The 25,115-nt window shown below is 33.1% G+C and overlaps 1 protein-coding gene and 1 long non-coding RNA gene across 2 annotated transcripts; one reads left to right on the forward strand and one right to left on the reverse strand.

Moving 5' to 3' along the window:
* Positions 1-106: 106 nt before the first annotated feature.
* LOC148623734 (uncharacterized) lies at positions 107-2,499 on the reverse strand. Its single transcript, XR_015919479.1, has 4 exons — positions 2,388-2,499; positions 1,495-1,684; positions 1,089-1,180; positions 107-378 (listed from the first exon to the last, which is right to left on the reverse strand). It is a non-coding gene; the product is annotated as an uncharacterized LOC148623734 (long non-coding RNA).
* Positions 2,500-2,975: 476 nt separating this feature from the next.
* On the forward strand, positions 2,976-20,556 carry LOC148623735 (uncharacterized). The gene is made up of 3 exons (XM_088565798.1): positions 2,976-3,559; positions 3,994-4,042; positions 20,184-20,556. The coding sequence occupies exons 1-3, from the start codon at positions 3,378-3,380 to the stop codon at positions 20,259-20,261; spliced, it is 309 nt and encodes a 102-aa protein (XP_088421924.1). The 5' UTR covers positions 2,976-3,377; the 3' UTR covers positions 20,262-20,556.
* The last annotated feature ends 4,559 nt before the right edge of the window (positions 20,557-25,115 follow it).

Below are 25,115 nucleotides of genomic sequence, written 5' to 3' on the forward strand. Positions count from 1 at the left end.
TTTCAAAGTAAAAAAAAATCCACACTTTGAAATTTCGGGTTGGAGATGTAAATCAAAAGACGAAAAAAGATTTCGACGTTACCAAAAAATGACACTGCACACTACGTCATGTGCATTTATTTTATTTTTTCTGCATGATTGTTTCACCAATATGTATTACATTAAAATACAAGTAACTCGTATGCTTTGCCAACAAATAAGTGCTACGAAATCAGACTTCATCACATTTGTAGTGTTTATTAAGAGATGTTGACGTGTACCACCACTTGAGAATCATGAACTTTGTTTCATGCCTAAATAGTGTCCCAGCACAAAAAAGTCCTCTTTGTTTTTGCTTTCTTCTCACTACATCTAGTGGAACTTTAAAAGGGATTACCACTGAAAAGAAATCAAGAAAAATTTATAACATTGCCTTTGATAATTGCAATATGTTACGATATGTAAATACATGAAAATATACATGTATTTTAGCCACATCATATGGAAGTACAGAAACACCCTCTTGATGAGAAATATTCTTACATGTACTTATAATTGTGTGCAAAATCAGGCAAAAATAGAGGTTGGGTAGTTATCATTGTCCCAGGTTTTTACTGGTTTTAAGCCACCTAGTCAGTACTGGTTGATTGAAATTTTGCAAACAGTATTTCTGTACCATTATAATTTCTGTCCTACGTTATAAAAAAGTTAATACAATAAATATATATTATATGTCAGTGTTCTGAAATGTTATTCTTAAAATATCAGCTGTCTTAATTAAGAAGAAAATTAAGACTTCTTTCTCTAAAATAATTCAAATTTATCTTAAATAAAACACAACTTTACAAAAATGTAGTAGAGTGCACATATTGGTTTCAATAACTGTTAATAACAGGTAACATAAGTAAGAGTACCTGACTGACAGGTGGTCATTGTTAAAATAACATCCCCTCATAAACAGGAAGATCATTAAAGTGGTTTGAAGTGGTGAGTTTAAAACAATAAATTAAAGTCATTTCATGTACTAGACAAAACTTCTAAATACAGAAACTGGAAAGTTTACTAATGATGTTGCTTTAGGGCTTCTCCCATGTATGGTTTCTAGTTACCTGATGATTTATAATGATGTCTGGACCTCCCATTTCAAAATATCTGGATCCATCCCTGTATGTTGATTTATTTATGAACAATTAATGTCACACTGTAAAGTATATAACAAATTTGATACACGTGTTAGTATAATACAAATATCATAATTTCATGTATAAAATCTTTAATTAATATTGTACTGCATATGCCAGTAACCATAGCTAGAGTACATGCACATGTAATTTTTGTAGTTTCAGTATAAATTTCCTGTTCACAGACATACAAATGTAAACTGCAAATTTTGCTAAGACATATGACTATTCTACACTAGCAATGTTTACAACAGACGTATCACCAGTTCTGAACATTTTAAATCATTGTGTACATTAGAAGTATATGAAAAAACTTATGTATACCTTCACTTACCTAATACATTGTACATGAAAATCAGCTCTTAGGAAAAGTCTACTTTTGGGTGCCTTGATATCTATCATATTTTCAATTAACTTTCGTGGACATAGAATTTCTAATATAATTGACTGTGTCCTTCATGTGTCATGAAAATCCTGTATCTAACTTGAAGATCTGCATTCTAAATGTATATCTTGACAATGCACTGAAAAAGAACCATATTGATAATCTATTATGACTTGCATGTTTATGGATATAATACACATGTACATTCCATACTGAATATTGCATGCCAAAATCTGTATCACATGCGGTATCAACACAAGACTCCTATGTCAACCTACTTAGAGCTACTGGTTGCGGGGTGATATAGGTCGAGGATTAATACCGCATCAGATACAGATTTTGGCATGTCATGTTCATCAAAACATGTATTTTAATTATACTTATAGTGTGTTCTGTGTAGGGTGTGATATAAGGTATGTAATATAGGTCTAGAGGTGTGATATAGGGTATGCAAAACACCCCATAAATTTTCTGACCAGGTCCCCCCACCCCGGATTCAACATAAGCAGCAGGAGCAGATTATTTTAAATCCCCAAGTGGACAGGCAGCGGTATTCAAAAACTTAAAATTCCCATTAGCTTCTCAACTTTTGGTATTTTACCACGTGTTATCATTTGCATGTATAGCTATACAAATAACATAGCTGCAAAACGTAGCTCTAACTATTTTTTTTGTATTTTCTTAACGTTAGATCGCAAAATCAAAAAAACAAAGATCAAGAGCTACGATTTCGCAGCTACAAATAACAGTGAACAATAAAGTAAAAGTGTTATTTAGAAAGACATAAAATAACACGCCAACATCAATATCCTCAGCAAACTTATCACAGCTTCCTTATTTACTATTTATCAATCTTCTAGCTTATAACTTAAAGGCTGTTATACAGGATGTGAAAATAGTCAGACTATGGCCACTACTCCTTACAAATCTGCGAAGCTGTTTCCGGTGAACAGTATACGCACTAATTTGCAAAAAAAGGTAGGGTTCGGCACTGAGTGTGGCAGACGTGTAAAGCTTTCAGATATCAAATAAAATTTTAGAACAGGAGACTACATAAACACGTTGGTAACCACCAAGTGTCAGCTTTTTTCCAAAAGTAAGCGTGATTGCATATAGTCCACATCTAGATATATATTATATTAAAAAATGCTATCGTAAATTATTTTTTTCAAATTACAAAATTCTTTCTGGGTCTTTGCTTGCTGATTAAATGTTATCAAACGAAAGCTAAGTGGAAGTATTTCAAAACAAATCCCTTTTCCGTTTAGAAACGAAAAAAGCTGGAAACGCTAGGTGTCATTTCCTTTTTTCTCGCAAAATTAACATCATGCAACAGACAATCTCTGAAACCACTGTTTGACTTTGATAAAAAAAATTATTACTCCTAAAACTGATAGTATATCCACCTCAGTTATGATATGAAATCCGTCTTGACAAACTGTAAATACGCGCGCGCATGTGTGTGTGACTTAAAATCATGCTACCGGGTAGCATAAAAGTAAAAGTAACCGTCGAATCAACCATTAGCAATCGCTTTATTAGTACTTTTCTAATTCTTTATATCTAATTGAAAAGAACATATCTCTACACATTAATTTTGTTAATTAATTTCTTAGTGATGGAAAAGAATACAGTAATACGTTTTCTGTTCGTAGGAAGCGGTTAGCTATTACAAGCGATTAACAGTCACGATTTTTCAATCGATCGTTTAGATTCATAAACAGTATAACAGCCTGAAATAAGTTCTCTATATACCAAAGGAATATGAAATCTATTAATTCCAGAAAAGAATAAAATTATCTTGACGGACAGATCAGTCCATTAATAGCGTGATGAATGAAGTAACACAGTTCGCGTTAGGAAATTTTACACCTGAAGTGACTGACAATACAGAAATCTCAACTGTAAAAGGAATTTCGAGGAACGACAATTTCAGGGACCCATGCGGTTCATCCTGTCTTGGTTCTATCGTAGTTTCGTTCACTGCATTCTTCATGATAGTCGTGATTGCTATGTAAGTATTCATTAGTAATTTACGGATTACGGATCAAGATCATTTATTGGAACCAACTTAAATGTACTAGACACGTTCTCTGAGCTTTTTAAAAAAAATTTTCATCCTCTATCTTAGTCAATAACCGCTTGATTTTAATGCTGAAAGAGGCTTGGATCAGTTTCAAATGAAAAAGCGTGATAGCATATGTTTTCAAGGTAAATAAATCAAGGATGAACACCGGCATTGTGAGAAAAATGTTCTAGCGTTGCTTTTGAGTACGGCTCTAACAAACTGATTATTCCTCCAAACAAATATAGCGACGTTAATCTTTTTGATTTATCGTCTTTCTTCGCGAATTTCATATTTTCACATAAGAAAATAAGCTCAACAGTCTTTCGTACAAAAAATAATAATTTCTCAAGATGAAACGTCATGTTTAATTATAATTTCAGGTGTGTATTTAGAAGAAAGATGACCGATAATACGTCAGAATCTGAAAAGGTAAAATCGTGATCTATCTTTTAATAGTTATTCTATTTTAGATCATCCATGTCAATAAAAAAGACACGAAACGGACATATGACTGTTTCTGCCTTCGCTTTGTATTTATAATTGTTGACCAGATATAAGCGTCAATTCCGAGAAAATGGTATTTGCAGGCAATTATAAATAGTGGTATCGAATATAACAAAGAAAACAAACAAGCTGTGTAGATACTAATAGGTCTCAGTCTTGCATTCCTTGCTCAATAAGCTTCTATAGCAAACCTTAAATTTTCAGGATTTAAAAATAAATAGATTAAGAGTTTCAATCTAACTTTTGACAATGTTTTTCCATTAAGGAAATGTCAAAAATAATTTTAGGTCCATGTTAGAAAAAAGGCACGAACTTTGGTACACCAGAACAGGTCGAACTTAAAAAAAGACTTCTACTTTCACTTTTATTTTGAAAAAATAAAAAAAGACCCACTTTTTTTTAAGCATTATTTTTCACGAAAATACTGTTTTTCCTCAAAAACAAGTTTTTTTGTGTCATTGCTTGATATTTACCTTGTACTTTTGATGAAAAATGATAATCATTTGCCAAGGAACAAAAACAGGAAAAACACAAAAAGAAAGCGCACTATATTTTTTAGCGTCCATGTTTTGATTAAAGGAAAACTATTGACCAAACTTTACGACAAATGTGATGACTTTTCATTCAGAATTGTAAACTTTCCTTTCATCTGTGACAACATGCCTTCAGTACCTGCGTATGGAGTTTTCATACCACAACTCATACGTTATGCCAGAGCTTACCGAAACTATGCAGACTTTTTGTATCACGCTAGACTTCTTACAATGAGGTTTCTGGAACAGAATTGAACAGATAGAAATCATCACTACAGGAGTGTTATGGTCGTCATAATGAACCCGTGAATCGTTACGGTATATCCATCTGCACCACGAAAACTCATTTGTTTGACATATCATAGTTTCCCTTTCCTCTTTCGTCTACCCCGGACTTGACTTATTATGAGCAACTCGCCGGATGTTTCTAGAGAAGCAGAAGACGCTTACCCAACCGGTGCACCTGGTCCATGCTCCCAGTTTTTAGTGAAGTCCGAGTTGCTCATTTACTTTTGTTACTTTGTATGTTTTATTTTAGTTACTTTTTGTTCTTTGTTGTGTTTGTCTGTTTTCCATGTCTGGTCTTTGATCCTGGATTACATTCTTTTGATTTCCGCTAGAATCTTAGTTCCCTTGATTACTCTTTGACGTACACCCGCTCAGGAATAAGAAATACAAGACTGCTACCAATAGGAAAATTAATTGGAAGGAGTGGATAATCAAAATATATTCACGAGTGCCGAAAACGCCTAGTAGTAGAATAGCAGAAGTTTAAGAAGACTTCAAATAACGAAGTTTAATGCACCGAAATGTAATACGGCTATACTTGGTATCATTTTTAAGGAAAATCATTCTACTTTAAAATTAAGATTGTCGTACCACATGTTGTGGTCACATTTTGTATAGTTTTGCGTTTTGTGAGGGTGCCCTGTTTTCCTCTACAAATATAGGCTGTTAAAAAGTTAATTTTGATTATGAAAACATAAAAAATATGTTAATGATATAAGCGCTTTTCAACGTAAGCATAACAGATTACACGAAACTGTAATTCTGAATTAAATATTGTCATGCAGAACATATTGACGCAGTTTTTGCAGAGGAAGGTGTTGAAGGGATGTTGCAACAGATGAAAGGAAAGTTGACAATTCTGACTGAAAAGTCATCACGTTTGTCGTAAAGTTTGGTCAATAGTTTTCATTTACCATCGATCTCTACGTGTATGTCAAGATATGAGGTTGACTTCACAGTGTCTGTGGTATTCTTTATCTCAAGTTCTTTGGGGAAGATTGGATGTATCAAATACCCGAAACTAGGATTGTTGAAAGATAATACTTCACCTATATAGCTGAGAAATTGAAATTGATCGTTGGTACATTATCAGATATAATATTGAAGTGATGCTTGAGTTCAATATATATTCCTTGTTTTCAAGTGATCTGAATAAACAAAAACAAAAAAAATAATTTATCTATAACAGTTCACGAAGTAGCACACATATCTTTTTGTGATTAAATCGTTTTTTGAATGGCTTTGTTTTTCGAAAGTTACTCCTATCTTTGTTTAGCATTAATATAATGTTTCTCATGACAATTTGTCGTGAACAACCACGTCCGGTGAATTACGTTACAATGTTGTGAATTACGTTACACCGTAATTATCCGTTTAAAAGAAATTACCGTAACGTAATTCATGGACTTGTACTTTACCAAGAAAGTGAAAAAATATGTAGTACATGAACAAACTGTTTAAGAGTCATTTATGACTGTCATTGGTGTGTGTATAATTAAGGATATGGAAAGTTTCCTTACACCATTAACAGATGCAAGAAACACCGTAACGTAATTCACAATTAAATGCACATTCGGAAAAAGATAAAAATCATGTCTTTTTTTCAATAAAAACATTATCCTTTACGTGTGAATCATTCATTTTCATCTTGTTAATAATTTTTTGGTATCTTTTCCTCATATGGACTTACCGTATGTGTCAGTTACATTTGCATTACACCTTCAGGAAAATTGTAACGTAATTCACTGTGTTTCATGGGACATCCGTATTTTGTTTTAAAAAAAAATTTCGATGTAAAAAAAAACTGTTAAAATTATGTTTTCTAGCCATTTTTCTCCCTAGAAAACTTACATATTGGACGTTCTTCATTTGGAGTATTTCATATTTTTTTGGTATTTTTTTAGGGGAACCCTAACTTGTGACATAGGGTTTTTGTCGTTTGAGTCTTAGATATTTAGCGTTTTTGTTCAGTGAACCGAATCAATGCCCCGTAAATTATGTTTTTTACAATCTGGCAACCCTGATAGTAACTTGAACCCAAAACTATATCCAGAAATACCTTTTTGTCTTTGAAAATAGCTTGTGACTACGAAAATTGGCTTTGGCGCACTTTAACTGAATTCGAGTGAAATGCGGAATTTCACGTGCTCTGTATATATATTATGGCCATTCAATAACTAGTACGCTTAGTCAAATTACGCTCTTGTGTTGTTGCATTTTATGTACTATTTATTCTGCTGTGTTTGTTTTGTTTAGTTTGCAAGAAAACTTCGAAATAATTTTTTTTGTGTTCTTATTTAGATCCGCTTATTTTTATCAAATGAGATTTATATGAACTGGACCAAATCTGAGCACGATACGTTTTAATTCCGGATTCTTCTGGATTTTGATAGTCAATGATTGATTGATTGATTATTGGGGTTTAACGCCCGAGCAGCAATATCTATATTCAGTAGCTATATTCAGGCGATGAACATGAAATGGATGATAAAATGAACATGAAAATGATGATGAGAAGAAAAATGGGATGGGACACAAGAATAATAGGGTGAAATATTTTGATTGCCACTAGAAAAAGGGAGGAATGGGTAGGGTCGGGCAATTTAGCCTCTTGTGGCGGAGCGTAAAGGTTCCTGCTCCTATTGAATACCACAGCAGAGTTCATTAACGTGCGAGGAACGTGGCATCTTTCCCAACACGGTGCACCACTGTGGTTTGCGGTCAGGTTGTCCGTATTATAGCCTGACAACCCCAGCATGTAACACGCCAGGAGTACCCCATTCCACCATCTGGGAACACAACCCAGTTGCTCTGTGGGCAGAGCGCCCTAGCCCCCGGCTAGGGTTCTGAGCAATATTTAGTCGCCTTTTACGATAAGCTTAGCGCTGCTGCAGGCCTATTCTTTTCACACCCAGACCTGCACGAGGCGGTAGTCAATGAACATTCGACATCTAGTACTAAGACTAGTAGACGAAAGATGATTTTAGTGGGGGTTGCAACAAATCTTAGTCAATAAAACATGTAGGCATATAAAAAGAGAGGATTGGATCAGTGGTTTAGTGAAAGAAGAAATAATAAGTGTGCCAAAACATTTCAAAAGGAGTACATATGCTTAACAAATGGGAATGAAGGCACACTAAAGGATTGTGATTACATTAATTGTATAGTTCCAATGCAACATTTCGGCTCTGACCCACAACATTTTCTTTATATCCACAAAACGAGGAATTCATAAATAATGTGTCAAGACTTATGAGGGGCTCCAAGCAATTCGGAATGACTGACTCCAAAGGTCGATTTATTATGGTACTAATGATGGTCTAAGAAGAAATTTGATGTTTTTCTTGTAATTCTATGTGTATCCGTTTATATGGGGTCCCCTTTTGTTATAATATTTTTTTTGTACATTTTTTTACTTGCAATTATAACTGTATAATATACTATAATTCTGAATCTTATGTCATTATAAAATCTCAAGACAGACCTATGTCAGGCTGAAATCGTAATATTGTTGTTTCACTTGATGCTACATGTTGCAAACGGCATTTTGTTTTACCATTAAACTCAAAGGGAACATAAACTGAACACAGAGAGCCAGACTAATTAGGAGTTAGATTGACAACATTTAAATAATAATGTTGATCGTGTTAACTCACACCCAAGCAACATGTATTCATATCTATATTACTTATGTTTGGATGTCTTTACAAACACCCAAGCCTCTCCTAAGTCCCCTAATTTGTTTTAGTTCATTTGAAATGGAAAACTTAAAACAACCTGAAAACTATTCCAATATGAAATATGTCAGGTTGGTATACGAAGGGATAGAACAAAACACTAACGTCAATGCTATCCCACCAAGAGGTCCGTGCAGCAAAATTGAAATATCCCCTCTTTCCCACCAAGATTCTTTACTTAACTAATTAACTGACAGGCTTCAAATTGAAAGCTATCCCACTTTCCAATCACAAACTGTTTACTCAAAACAGGTCTTTGTGAAGGATATGGGTTTTCCTGTTAGAATGTTCAATACCTTTACTGACAGATTAATTCTCTTTAGAATCTTTTCTTTCGACACCTGGTTTACTATTATTAATAGCCTTGTGTTCCAAGTCAATGTCTTAAATAAATAGCTATTCAACCCCCCCCTCCACCCAAAAAAAAAAAACAAAAAAAAAACAAAACAACAAAAACAAACAAAAACAAAACAAAAACAAAAACAAAACAAAAAAAACAAAAACAAAAAACAAAAAACAAAAAAAAACAACTTGTTGCTGACACAAATAATCAAACTAGCCAGAAAAAAGTGTCTTGGCGGTGCATTTTTTTTTTGGCATTTTAGGACCTTTCAAAAACCTGGTATCATTATACAATAATTAAAAGGTTTTTTTTGTTTCTTTCTTTCGGCTTGCACTTGCATGTTTAAGATGAATATCGGCAATATGGAGTGGAAGAAGAAGACAAAATCAATTAGGATACAATAATGTACTGTTTCGTTTTGAGCTTAAATTGACTTTGGCCAATAACTAAGTGTTGTTTCTGTGTGTACAAAATCGATATTTCGATAGAGCTTGAAATTAGCTTTCCATCCATCCATAATTTCGCCGTATTATATTCGGGTGCATTAAATTTTCAAAAATTGATAGCCTGCTATCCTACTATAGATTTAACGAGTGTGCGGAAGAGTTAAATCTTCTAGCGTTCTTGACACCAGTGATTATGTTTTGGTTATTCACAACAACCAGTTGATTATCCTATTTATTGCATTGCTATTTTCAACATACATGTACAATTATTACATTTGTGACGTTACGGCGGGAGAATGATAACCAAACTTATTTAAGGAATGTAACTAAAATCTGAATATTTTATGATCTTAAATAACTTTGGTTCGATTTACGCAGAATAAACCGCGAATTACTAGAGTACAAAAGGACATATTTTAATTTACCACTTATCCTCGAATATTCACTTTCGGCTACATGATTTGTAAACACGGATGGATTAATTGTAGGTGTTCAACAAAGAGTGAATTTGCCCCTTTACTTATTGTGAAATGTTAATTATACAATTTTATCACATTTATTTGTTCACGAAACAGTAAGTAAACTTCAAGTAATATAAAAAGTTTTATATGGTAAACATCTTTAAAAGAGTAATATTTACATGTACAATGTTTAAGTATGAAGTTGACTAAAATTATATGTTTAAGTACATGTACAAACTATACTTTATTGACGCGAAGTCATAAACAAAAAAAAAATGGTTAAATCAAAAGTCATAGAAAGAGCTGTTAGAACATGCAGTCTGATATATACATATATAGCAAAACTAAAAATCGTTGGAGCTCCTCGGGAATGTACTTACATGTACACTGCACTTTTACGTGTACATAACCTCTATATGTACATGTATAATGTAGAGTGCCCGAAACTTCATGTTGCATTGATGGGCAACTAATTGGACTACCCAACTTAACAGATTAACACCAATGCCATGTGATTTGCAACAAAACGTCGGAAAGTTCGTATACATGATATACACGTACGTGTAGGGAACATAAACTCCTAAAAGATATGTAAAGAGAAGGTCCTATTTAACCGTGGACCCAAGTTTTCCCTCCAGCAAAATGTGTCGAAATAGCATGGACCATATTCAACTTGTGTTCTCAATAAAATGCAATTTGAAGATTGTAGAGGTTGGAATTCCGTTCCTCCATACCCCAACTAAGTCAAAAACTAGCTTGCCAGACAACCTCTAGAATTTCTGGAGTAATAAAATAGACCATCCGTTTAGGCCTAAGAAATGTTATGTTTCCGGTCACCCTATCGACCTTTTCTCAGACCTCCTACCCAAAAGTTTTAATTCGAGATTTCGAAAAAAAATTAAAGCCTTCCGATTGTCTTTCAAAAAAAAAAGAAGTAAGTAAAGCCAAAGATTTTTTTCTATCCTAGATGGAAATCAAAGTACTCATGTACTGAATCAATTTATATCGATCGTTTGAATTTTTATGCCTAAAATAATCAAATTGCAAAAAAATGGGATGGAAGGAAAGTATGGGGATCGAATTCAAACGTATCTCAACACAAGCTTAATATTCTTACAAATGTTTAATATTGAACTATTTGTTTTATTTTTTTTTAATTTACCTCTCTGATTACGAAACACACACACAAAAATGCGTTATGCATCGTAGCAGTGCACCAGGTTGGGTAATATTCAGGTTCGATATCGGTTTACATGGATAGATGAATGATACAAAACTCTCGGATATAGTGCATAATTGAGCTATAAACTACTAGCTGGGTATTCCCTCTTTTTGTTTTTAATTTTCAGGTCGAAATTTAATTCATCGACCTCCAGGTCGAAAAAGTCTGTTAAATCATTCAAACTTAATCCGCAATCATTGAAATAAATCAGATCCTGAGACACTTATTCTCTCAACTAGCTACATTTCTCAGTTGAAAGTGCTACAAGTTATTCCATAGACATCTTTGTGTCATGTAAAAGCGCTTAGTTTCTAGGCACCTAGCTCCAGAGACACGTACATTGTCCTATAATATTATTTCACCAATCGTGTCTGGCGCAGGAAACATTATAACATGGAATTTTAAGCCCTTGACCATCCAAAGCTCTATCATAATTACATACAAATGGCCAGTATAGCCAAATAGAATAATTATTGCAAAATAGCAATAATACCAGACCCCCAAAAAAATGACACAATCCCGAGAAATGCATTATCAAAATTCTATGCCATCGTCTATGCGAAGTTTAATTTTTTTGTCATCTGCAGGCTTCCGATGTCATGAGACGGTAACCGTAATGAAAATACACGATACCGTGGGTGATACGTCAGGATGGTTTCAGGGGTTAAGCTACTTTTTACAAAAAATAAAATGGCCAAATAATAGCCTGAAACCTCTTCCTTCATACAAGTTTCTTGATCGCGGAACCACAGCCCCTTTTATCAGCCAGGGCCTGCATAAAATACCTGAAGACAGCTCTTCCAATTGGTCCTCAGCATTCCTCTTTATATTTCAATATTATGATTGATGACTATAATCTCGCAAGGTTTTCTAGCTATACCGTGCTCAAATGGTTTATTATGCGTCTAAATATAAATAGACAACTTGAATATGTCGACACTAAACGACTAGTTTAATCGGGTAAATGCCTAGAAATAAACAGGTATAGTATCGATAAGAAGTTAGAGGTCAACTATTTTTAATTGGATCTTTGTTAATACCAACCAAATTAATCAGCATATTTAGTTCGCAGTAATTATTATTTAGTTATTAGTTAGGGTTGTTTATTGGCGTGAATAACATAGAATTAAATTTGATATATTAGGAAAACCTACTAAGTGGACATTACTGTCTGCATTTGAACCTTAATGGGGAATGTCAATGGGACTGTTTTCCTGCGGTAGTGTAAGATAATGGCAGATGCTATCAGGTTTTACAAATCTAAAGGCTCTGGTGACTGCTATATCAATTCTGATCTTCGATCTAAATTGATAAAAAAAGGTTAAAAATGCCAGTTGTTTTTATTTAGAGTCGATTGTAAAAACACATGCCAAAAGTATGTTCATGGTCGTGGATAAGCCCTTTTGGGATTCGGCACTTTTCGTCAAGGAAGTCTATTTATAGACTGAGCTTGACTTAAAGATCGTCGGCAACCAAATTACGCAACCTGGGTAGCCATTTCAACATATAACTATCAAAATAACACGCACTCCGCGAGTTATTCTCCTTGCAAAGTTTACATTTAGATATCGCTCCGCCGCCGATTATACTCCACGAGCAGTTTGTGCTGCAGACGATGCCATATTTTTCATGACGTAATGATAAGATCAAAGCGTATTTCAATATTACAAATATCTCCCCTTTGATGTGGAGATTTGTAAAATTTTTATATTTTATTTATTCACGCGTACACCATGCGAAATTCGAACGAATTGTTCAAAAAGGCAAATGGTATTGAGTCGATTTCTTCATATACTTAAAAATGTATTCATCCTCCTCTTTTAACATCAATTTTGAAAACAATATAAAGTATTGAAAAGTTACGATACTAGATTAAATCATTACGACTGTGGACGTAATGAATAAAAAATACGATTTTAGCCAATCTGATAAAATAATGCAAGAAATGTTGAAAAGAAAACAGGAAGAAGAAAGCCCCCTTGCGCGCACTCCTGTCTGTTCATATGCAATGATGTCCTGGTGAAATCGGGATCAGCGTGCCTGCATCAAAGTATTTTGAAATGTGTAGACACGCGCTTGCACAGTCGCTAGTGAAATATTGTAAAATCAACGTATTTCATGATCGTCTAATTACCTCTTGACAATTATTTTAGCTATAAGAAATAATAAGCTGTACAAATATTGCAAAAATATTTTTTAAAATTTTTTTTTCAAATCGGACCAAAAACAAAACAAAACAATGATTTATTCTGGCGTGGCCTTTTTGACCCCTTATAACTAGAAAACGGTAAAAGATATTCGAAATCTGATTGAATAATGCAGACAGGATTACTAATGAGGAATCCAATGAAGAATACAATGAAATGAAAAATTTCGAAATCGGACAAAAAAAAAAGAGTTATGAAAATGTTTTTAGACGTTGCTCAACTTTGACCACCTATAACTTAAAAACGGTCCAAAACACTTAAAATCTTCTATACATTTGTTTAGCCGAATTAAATAAAGAACACATTAAAAGTAGAATATTTAAAATAGAAGAAAACAACCAATCTTCATGGGTTTTAATAAAATACGTATTTTTACCCTTTTTGACCCCTTTTTCAAAAGCGACAGGGGCAACACAGTCTTAATTAAATAGGAAACTTCTTAAATGTTTTGTAAAATCATATCAACATTTCACACGGAAACGAATTGTCCCCAGACAACGACGACGACGACCACACTTTTTTTTTCGTCGTATAATAAAAGCGGGAGATTTCGCTCTCACATTTTCTCAAAGAGGGAGATTTGCCAAGGTTTTGTTTTTCTCGAAATGTTTAGCAATGTTTTTTTGTTTAGCAACAGACCTTATAAAATTTCGAAACGAGAACATTTATTCGGAAATATCAACATACATCTACATTAGAGATATATAATCAAATCGGAAAGATTCACTTTATACGCTTTCACAATATGATTTCCGGGGGGGGGGGTGTGCTACTGACTTTTTGCTTGTAGGTTGTTGGCTTTCTGTTTTAGTGATGGTGTTTTACTTTTTTTTCGCATCACGAAATTTGTTTTCATAATCCCTAACATTTTTCTCATAGGATAAAATGTCCTTCAAATCATTTTTAAATGGTTGATGCCAAACTATTTACCATATCAGGATGTAATCTGATCATTTCAATTGACCAAAACGTAAGAAAAATAAATATCGAATCGGATAATTAAATAATAAAACATGTCGTGTGTGTGATTTAAAAAAATAATAAAGCACACTTCTTTTTATATGTAACGATTATAGAACGATGTACGTCGCAATACAAAAAAGACGTCAAATTTTGCCGATTTCGACGTTACCAAAAATGACACCAACAACGTACGCTACGTCTACGTACGACATGGGGGTATAACGATATTAAAGCTATTTGATATGTGTAGATTTCAATGATTATATGATATTAACTATTTAAATTTTGACGAAGAGAGCTAGACTATTTTGTCAAATTGACCCGAACAAGCTCAATCGAGATTTGCCAATTTATTTCTCTCGATCTGACCCTTTTAATGAAGATGTCGGGAAATTCTAATGACGCATTTTCGGAACTGCAATGTACACTTTTTGCCAATCCAGGGGAGGGTGCACGGGGTTGGCACTCCTCCTTTTTATTGGAAAATTTCATGTGTGATAGATTTGATCCAAGGAATTTAACTTCTGTACATAAAATGCAAGCACTGTGTACATATATGTTAATTACTACATGTACATATACATTAATAAAATAAAATGGTGAACACACATGTACATACATGTAGCAAACAATGAAGTATTTAAAATAGAAAATAAACAGAATTGTTAAATTATTATGATTTCAAAGCAGAGACATAAACAATGTCTCTGCTTCAACGGTAAGGATGACAGGAGGTAATTTAATTGACATATTCATCAAATTCAGTAGATAACCTTGAACTATCAAAAAGGAGGGGTATCCAGTGAAATAAAGTAATGTCCTTGGGACGTGAGTGGACACACGAGCCGTGACATTACTCATACACTTGTACATGTTCCTAAAATCCAAACTGCCACACTGACCATAGATCTTTATCAAATACCCTATATCACACCCATAGTCCTATACACATACCGTATATCACACCCCTAGACATATCTTATACTGTATATAACACCCCTAGACCTATATTGCATATCGTATATCACCCCTAGACCTATATTGCTTTCTATATTACCCCTAGACCCATTTTGCATTCTATATCACACCCATAGACTTTTATTGCCATCTGTATATCAAACCCCTAGACTTATATTGCACACCTATATCGCATACCGTATATAATACCCCTAAACCTATTTCAAGTACTCTATATATCACACCCGTAGACATATATTGCACACCTTATATCACACACCCAGACCTATATCACATACTGTGTATCACACGCCTAGACCTATATTACATACTGTGCATCACACCCATGGACCTACATGTATATCGCATTCTATAAATCACACCCATAGACCTATATGGCATACCCTATATCACAAAAATCTGCATGCTAAAGGAGTCTGCTGTTGATACTGCATGTGATACAGATTTTGGCATGTACTATGCAATGTGGAAATTAAAGAAAAAAGTAATACAAAGTACATGACTGTTTATTATATCCATGTAAGTCATAACTGATTATCAATATGGTTCTTTTAGTACATTGTCAAGATAAACCAGATACATTTATTTAGAATGCATATCATTAAGTAAGAAACAGGATTTTCATGACACAAGAAAGACACAGTTATGTTAGAAATTCTTTGTCCATGAAAGTGCATTGAAAATGTGTTGGATATCAAGACTACCAAAAGTAGACCTTTTCTAAGAGATGATTTTCATGGACATTCTTACATGTACAATGTACTAGGTAAGTGTTGAAGGTATACATTATTCATTCATATACTTTGTACGTACACTGTTATTTAAAATGTTCAAAACTAATGATAGGTATAATGTTTCTATTGCTAGTGTAGTCATATTTCTAAACAAAGTTTGCAATTTACATTTGTATGTCTGTGAAGAAGAAATTTACACTGAAAACTATAAAAATACATGTGCATGTACCCTTACTATGGTCACTGGCATATGCAATACAGTATCAATTAAAGATCGCATACATGAAATTATGATATTTGTAATATAGTAATATATGTATCTAATTTGTTTTCTACTTTACAATGTGACATTTATTGCTCATAGATAAATCAACATTCATGGCTTGATCCAGAGATCTTGAAATGGGGGTCCAAACATCATTATAAATCAGCAGGTAGCTAAATCATACGTGGAAGAAGCCCTAAAGCAATAACATTAGCAATCTTTCCATTTTCTTTATTTAGAAGGTTTTTGTCTGGTAAATGAAATGACTTTAATTTATTGTTTTAAACTCATCATTTCAAACCACCTTTTATTATCTTCCTGGTTATGAGGGGATGTTGTTTTAACAAGGACATGTTAATAGTAACCTGTTCTACTCTTACTTGTGTTAACTTGTATAAATAGTAATTGAAACAAAGATGTGCTCATGAAATACACTGTACATTTTTGTAAAGTTGTTATGTTATTTGAGATAAATTTGAATTATTTTAGAGAAAGAAATGCTAGTTAATACAGCTGGTAGGGAAATCAAAAGAATAAAACCTAAGAACACTGAAATGTAGTAGATATATATACTGTATTAACATTTTTAATGTAGAACAAAAACTATTATTATGACAGAAATATTGTTTGCAAAATTTCAATCGACCAGTATTGATCACTGTGGGAATATTGACCAGGTGGTTTAAAAACCAGTAAAAACCTGGTACTGTTATAACCACCCAACCATTATTTTTGCCCGATTTAAACGAAATTATATGTACATGTAACAATATTTCCCAACAAGAGGAGGTTTCACCATATCATATGCTTAAAATACATGTATATTTTCATGAATTTACATTGTAACATTTTGCATATATCAGACACTGTTATGATTTTTTCCTCGATTTCTTTTCATTGGTTATCACTTAGAAGTTTCACTAGATCAAGTGAGAAGAAAGCAAATGTAAAACAGACCATTTCTATGCTGGGACACTATTTAAGCATGAAACAAAGTTCATGATTCTCAAGTCAGGTACATGTATGTGTAGCATGAAGCAGCTGTAAATGTGTATGTCAAAATCTCTGAATAAAAAGCTATAAAAACATGAAGTCTGATTTCTTAGCACTTATATATTTGCAAAGCATAAGAGTTACTTACATTGTAATCTTTTACATATCTATGAAACAATCAGGCAGAAAAAAGTGAAAGAAATGCACAAACATTATTGAAGGCAGACAGGTATAAAACATTCAGCAATAGTGATTCATCATAAAAAAGTGGTTCTCATGGGGTATGGGTTCACTAGCTGCTTTTTTGTTTTGTAGAGAAAAAAAGATGGATTTATACTCAAAACGCAACGCATTTGTGATAAACGGACATTATCATATTCCATGTATTTACAACATCTCTATACCATTGACTTTCCAACTTAATTGGAATCTTAAATTGCTCAAATATATGAGCTACAAAGTTGTTTTTAGTTTAATTATCTTTAAACTGCATAGTAATTTTTACAACAAGAGTTTTTATCCTTGTTTGAACTGGAAAATTCCAATGACAAGGACAAATTTTAGTTTTAATTTATTAAAAAAAATACTACATCAAAGTGAGCACAAGCAAGGAATACTTTTTTGCTCATTTCTCCCTTGATATTAGACCTTTATTCAACTTCCTCCAGTCTGCAGGATTCATTTCTACTTCATGCATCTCCAAACCGAAATTTCAAGGTGTGGATCCATTCTTACTTTGAAAAGTCATCGAATATTGATACTCAGTGATTTTCGGTGGAATTCATATTTTGTAAGAAATGCTGATTTAAGTGTAAGGAAATTTGAGGACATCAACGTACGTGTGTACAGCTAGGAATGCCAAAAGCAATGATACAAAAGAAGATCAAAAATATATATTGATAAACGAACTGTATAAATAAACACAGCGTTAAAACAAATGATCATTCTTTGAAAGGACTAAATTTTGATCTGTTTATTTAGCTTACAATTTGGATATATGAATATTTTTATTACCTTGAGGTCTTCCTTGACTCAGTTCCTCAGCACCTTGATTTTGTTTTGACCACCACCGTGTAAACAAAAAAATATCTCAAGCGCAGATTCCCAAAATGGATTAGGCCGTGGACTAAGTCTATTACATGTTTAGTCTTTACATATTTGGTTTTCATTGAATCGTGAGTTTGGTGTCACTATGACTTATTTCATTTAAAAAATTTCAAAAAAATAGATCCCTACCTTTCAACCCAAAAAAATTGAGAAGGGGGATCTATGAGGAACAGCGGTAATTTTTGCGTAGGACTATTTTTGCGTACGTTCCAAATGCTCATTGGTTGAATTGGTGGTCTGTAACATTTCAACTTCATTGTTATAGTGCTATTTAATTATTGTTATAGTGTTATTCAACAAACGGCACTTGACATGATTATTTCACGGATAAAAGTAATTCAGTTAAAAGCGGCGTGGTTTAAAGTTCATGACCTTGTGTATTGATAAGGTGTTAGGGTGCTTTTTTTATCCAAGATAAAATTAAGAAATAAATCACGGAAACTTCATTTAATTATTGTTTTACCACGAGCTGGCCATTTATGTCGCGTTCTTTTACCCCAAAGCGATGTGCACACCCATATTCGTAAATGACAAAAGTCGATGTTCTGCTATGCGATACCCCAAATTGATTCTGATCTAAAACAAAAATTAAAACTGCACAATGGGAATAGATTCTTTTGTTGTAAGTTGATGAGCATGCTCAACATACACTTCTGCGAGGTAGAGCAAGAAATTTTTCCTCGCGGAAGTGTATATTGAGTATGCTCCACGCATGCTCATCGACTATCCCACAATTACTACAAACGGTCTATCAGCTGCGAAACGTAGCTCTAACTTTTTTTTGTATTTTTTTAACGTTAGATCGCAAAATCAAAAAGAAAAAAAAGATCAAGAGCTACGATTTCGCAGCTAACGGTCTATATGTTGAAAGAATCAGCGGTGTAGGATGAGTAAAGGATAAGGGATTGGTCCTCCTATGTGTAATGGAAGGAAGGAAGTGAGGACGGACATCCATCTATAGAAAGCCAAAGAAGACAAAATTTAATATTTTGTAATATCACAAATACCATTTTGTAATATTGTGAAATCATTTTCTCATAATGCAAATTCATTTTGCAATATTAGAAAACATTTCATGATATTATTAAATTCAATTTGTAATTTTATAAATTCCTGAATAAACAATATTATAATTTAAAGTGCCATTCATATAGTAATATAAATAATTGAGTTTCGAACATTAAAGAAGCATTATTAATATTAGGAATATTAGAAAATGATTTTGTAATGTAAGAAATTTATTTTGTAATACTAAAAAATACTCAGTTTAATCAACTTTGGTTTTTGTAATATTACTACTTCATTTAGTAATATTAAAAAAAATCATGATATTAAAAATTCATGCAGATTTTTTAATATTACAGATTATGTTTTTAATAAAAGACATTACATTTCTTATATTTTGAAATGAATGTTTAAATATTTAAATATTATGAAATGAGTTTCTAACATAAAAAATATCTATTCAACATTAACTCAAATGAATTATTGATATGAGAAAAAAAATAGCTGTATCTGAAAATGATTTTGTTATATTGGATATTGACATTTTTTTTATATTAGAAAATAATTTATAATACTAAAATGGAATTTTTGATACTAGAAAATTTCTATTTTTGTCCACGTTAGCTTAACATACCACCATCACCATCATATAACAGCCCCTCCCATTTGCAAGTGGGGCTGAATAAAAACAGTTCATTCCCAATTTGTTAGGCAATTCGTTAGTGTAAAAACCAATTAAAAAGATCGAATTTGTTCTCGATTAAAAATATGTTGCTTATTTCAGGAAGTTACAACAATATCTCGTTTACCAAGTGTACAAAGTAATTCAAGTGAATGGCAGAACCAAATTTATAGTGCGTGACACATGAACATTTCATTTGACTGTACGTTTGACTTGATCTGGAGTTCTTCGATGTGGTTTAGATGTTGCTATAACAACAGTCTAAAATGTAGATGTGTCTGAAAAAAAAATGGAAATATTACTCTTCGGCAGAGACGAACAAAATTTTTAAAATCTGTACCTGTTAATAGTGTATACAATTATATTTATGTTTTGCTGTTGTCAATATGTGAGTAATTTTTGAAAAGAAAGGACTTAAAATAAAGTTGGATAATTTATGTTTAAATAAACCTAAAAATATGTTTGATCTAATTAATCTACATGTGTTTTTATTGAAACAGTAGCATGGTTTAAATGAAATATTTCAAAGAGCGGTGCAATTATAAGAGTTTGTTTAAATTTGGGATTGGTAAAGTATTCACGTTTTCACTTTATAACAAATCCTACCAAATATGGAAGTAATCTGACATACAGTTCTGAAAAAGACTTTACCTATACGTGTTAACTGTCGCAAACCAGGTTATTTCGTGAAATTAAGTTACGATGTGCCTTTATAGATGAGGGGCGGAGCTATTTTTGACTTTGTTTAGGAGTAATCAAAGGAACACAGATTCTAGCGGAAATCAAAGATCAGACATGGAAAAAAGACAAACACAATAAAGAACATATAATAAATAAAATAATACATACAAAGTAACAAAAGTAAATGAGCAAATCGTTCCCTCCGCAGGACTCGAACTCGTACCGCTGTGACATCTAGGGTTAGGCTATATAAAAAAATATTGCTTTCGTTGGCCGGGTCATTCCTCCTCGTAGGATTAATCTAGGGCTGAACTTAGTACACGAAATATGGTATTACGGGACAGCTCATCTAGGTGTTCTTATGTAGGATAGAGGATCAAATTAATGATGCATGTCAAAACAAATTAATATTATACAAACGTCTCAGAATGTGACGACTCTATTCGCTACACTGCTCCATCGGATCAATTTGATACAGGGAAGATAACGTAAGCATAGAAGGTCTGAAAAATTCCCAACGATGTTAGAACTGTCAACTTTGCGAAGCAAATTTTTTGTCGTTCCCTGTGCGGAACGACACCATATACCTTCTCCAGTGTCGATGTGGTATGCAGTACATTGGCGAAACAGAACAACCTTTCAACAGGCGCATGAATGATCAATGTAAATCAGACCTCCTTCTAAGTCGCTATCTTAGATCTGCCGGACACACCCAGGAGAATCTCAACAACATTGTTGTTATGACCATAGATCATAAAAATAACTGGTCAAAAAGTAAAAGTTTTTGGATGAAAAAAAATACAAACAACTTCTCCAGATGGAATTAACAAGAAAAAATAATTCATTGTTAGGTCCAGTTCTAAAGCTGGTACAGAACTATATGCTATACATCAATACGCCGTACTACTATAATTTGACTTGTTTGGATTGTTTTCCACATTTAATTCATTTCTAGTTTTTGATAAAAACACACCCGTTCTCGGTTTCATTCAGATTCCTTGTCATTTGCTTATGTGTGCCTTTAATAAAGATACAATCACCCACAGCGTGATTCAGCATCAGAATCAATATTTCGATCTTGAACTTTGTAAGTTTTATGCTGAAGAAGGATATCGGTTATCCGAAATATTCAATGCAAATTTTACCACCATTTGGTGATGTTGAATATATTTAGACGTTTATATAGCCATTACCAGTCGTTTAATCTGGTTCCTAAGCTGATTCCCTGGTCAATATCATAAGAGACCAAAGAGTAGTCAAGGGAACCAATGTTCTAGCGGAAATCAAAAGCCAGGAATCCATGGACAAAGACCAGACATGGAAAACAGACATACACAACAAAGAACATTCAGTAACTAAAATAATACATACAATTTAACAAAAAGGAAATGAGCAGCTCGGACTCCACTGAAAACTGGGAGCATGCACCAGGTGCATTGGTAGGGTAAACGTCCTCTGCTTTTTTCAGAAACACCCACCTAGTTGCTCATAAAACGTCAAGTCCGGGGTAGACGAAAGAAAAAAGGAAAACTATGACACGATGAACAAATCAGTTTTAATGGTGCTGATAGATACACTGTGACCATCCACGAGTTCATGATGGCGACCATGAATTTTCTGTAGTGATGACTTCAATCTTGTAGCAACATAACCCTGTTCCAGAAGCCTAACTGTAAGAGTCCTAGCGCGATACAAAAAGTCTGCGTAGTTACGGCAAGCTCTGGCATAACGCATGAGTTGTGATATGAAAACTCCATACGCAGGTGCTGAAGGGATATATTACCACAGATGAAATGAAAATTAACAATTCCTTTGTCGTGAAGTTGGGTCAATAGTTTTCCTTCACCATCGATCTCTATGAATAGGTCAAGATATGAGGCTGACTTTACAGTGTCTATAGTATCCTTTATCTCAAGTTATTTGAGGTAGATGCGATGTATCAAAAGATCGCTAAATATTGAGAGAAACTTGTGGAATGAAAACATTACCCGCACTTCCTAGTAACCATTTGTTTTGATTGAAAAACATTCGGATCATCGGGTTTACGAAAGAGTAATCATATCAAGGAAACAAAGATTCTAGCGGAAATCATCCGATTTTAGTGCATATCGCACTCGTACCATTTCGGATGTTGAAAGCAAGCCAAAATCAGTGGCATGAATATTTGACGATTAGCGACTTTGAAGACTTCAGTCTTTGATTTACTGCTTATCTAGCAAAATTCTAAAATTTGTCATGACATAGTGTTATTTTCTGGAATAATAAATACAACTATTTTTCCAAATTAGGTCTTGCAAATATATGAAGTGCTAAGATGACCACTGAAAAGAAGAACCAGCGAATACATCAAGAAAAAAATTATAACAGTGTCTTATATGCAATGTGTTACAAAGACATAACTTTACTTAAAATTCATGCAAATATACATGTATTTTAACCACATTATATGGAAGTACAGAAACCCCTTTTGTTGGAAAATGTTATTACATGTACATATATGTTCATGCAAAATTAGACAAAACAAGCATATCATTGTTTTAAATTGTAATCATCCCTGGTTTTACTGGTTTTTACGCCACCCAAGTCAATACTCCCACAGTGTCAATACTAGTCAATTGAAATTTTGCAAACAAAATTACTGTCATTATTCATAATGTTTTTTCCTACTTTAGAAAAAGTTAATATACATCAAATTCCTACTATATTTTAGTATTCTAAAATATTGTTTTTAACATATCCCTATCACCTATAATAATTAAGAAAAATATACATCCATTTCAAAATAATACAAACATAACTTAATAATAATCAAAACTTGATAACATCTTTAAGTGATTACTTGTATATCAGGTAACATAAGTATCAGTAGAACATGTTACTTTAGCTTATTCACCTTTCTCCAACTTTTAATTTTTTCATACCTCAGACTAAAACAACAATCAATCAAGACAGGGGATTAAGGGATTAATTGAAGGGATGGTTCAACGTATTCAAACATAATCATTTGGTATTGCCTTTTACACTAGGTTTAGTAAATTGTTTATGACAAAGTTTTACCAAGCTGTTTTAAGGAGTACCTTCATCTTTTTTTTACTAAGTGTCTAATTTTTGTATGTTCTAGTTCTTTTAAGAGGAATTATATAAAGGTGATTGCTGTTGTGTTCTTATTCTTATGAGTATATTTTTAACTTTATGAAATATTTCCTATCTTTGTTTTACATTTCATTACAAAAATATCACAGTAATTGTATATAACATTAAATAAAAACAATACAATATTCACAAAAATGAAGCATTTTTTAGAAATAAGCATAGCACAAAGTCAATTCAATTTCAAACAAATTATCACTGCCCAAGTTCCATATACGAATACAAAATGATGCTTGTTCTAAATAATCTTGGACTGTCACCTGTAGATTTCGGTAATTCTCGTTGCTGATACGCAATCTTGTATAGGTTGAAGAGTCGGTTGTATGTTTGTTCGCTCTCTAAAGGAAGAAGGGAGAATAGGTACAGCACTTCATCAGCTATAGCATGTTTAATTGGGTAAACTGGTTTGGTCAAGTGTAAAAGATTTTGTCTCCAAAAACGATGTCAATAGAAACAAATTTGGTGAGATTCCATGTGACAGTAAGTATATTAAGTATTTTTCTGTGTGTTGAGAAAGTCTTTTGCAAGCGTCTGTGTCCATTTGCCGTATTTCTTGATCTGTAGAATGAAGGCAGTTCGGCTAATATGTATTCGTGGTCTGGGTTGAACGTACTTTGGCTCTAAAGTTCTTCTTTGTATTTAGTAGGTATTGCTTCCTTGGTGCATCTCTGTTTTATTGAATTGATCACTGCCTCGGCCTTTACTGTTCGGTGCATCTGGGTGTAAGAGTCCCAAGTTAGATGGATATATTTGATGTTGCTATACGAAATGGAACAATACATTTTCCAATATCCTCTGTCGACTTTTCAGGTCTTAATCATATTTTAATATACATTAGACCCAGGTCTGAATCTGCTGATTATTTGCTATAAAATTCAATGCAAGCATTACATTTGGTTGTCGTTTACTTGAAATTAAATTAAATGAAACTAAACTGACAGACATAGTCTTGTACGACATCAGTGAGCTCAGCCTAATTTGTCATGTGACCTACGAGACAGACATTGTCTTATACGACATCAGTGAGCTTAGCCTAATTTGTAGTGTGACCTACGAACAATACAAGCTGTAATTTACCTGCAAATAGCTACATTTCTTGGTTATTATTGGTATTAGAAAGATAATAATAAAAAAGAAATGATGACATATTCTTAACCTTTTGAAACAATTATAAAAAAAATCTTAAATTCTCAACAAATATTT

This window comes from Perna viridis, chromosome 2 (genome assembly GCF_037379345.1).
Source record: "Perna viridis isolate PV_CMFRI_1.1 ecotype Kerala chromosome 2, ASM3737934v1, whole genome shotgun sequence".
Lineage (NCBI taxonomy): Eukaryota > Metazoa > Mollusca > Bivalvia > Mytilida > Mytilidae > Perna > Perna viridis.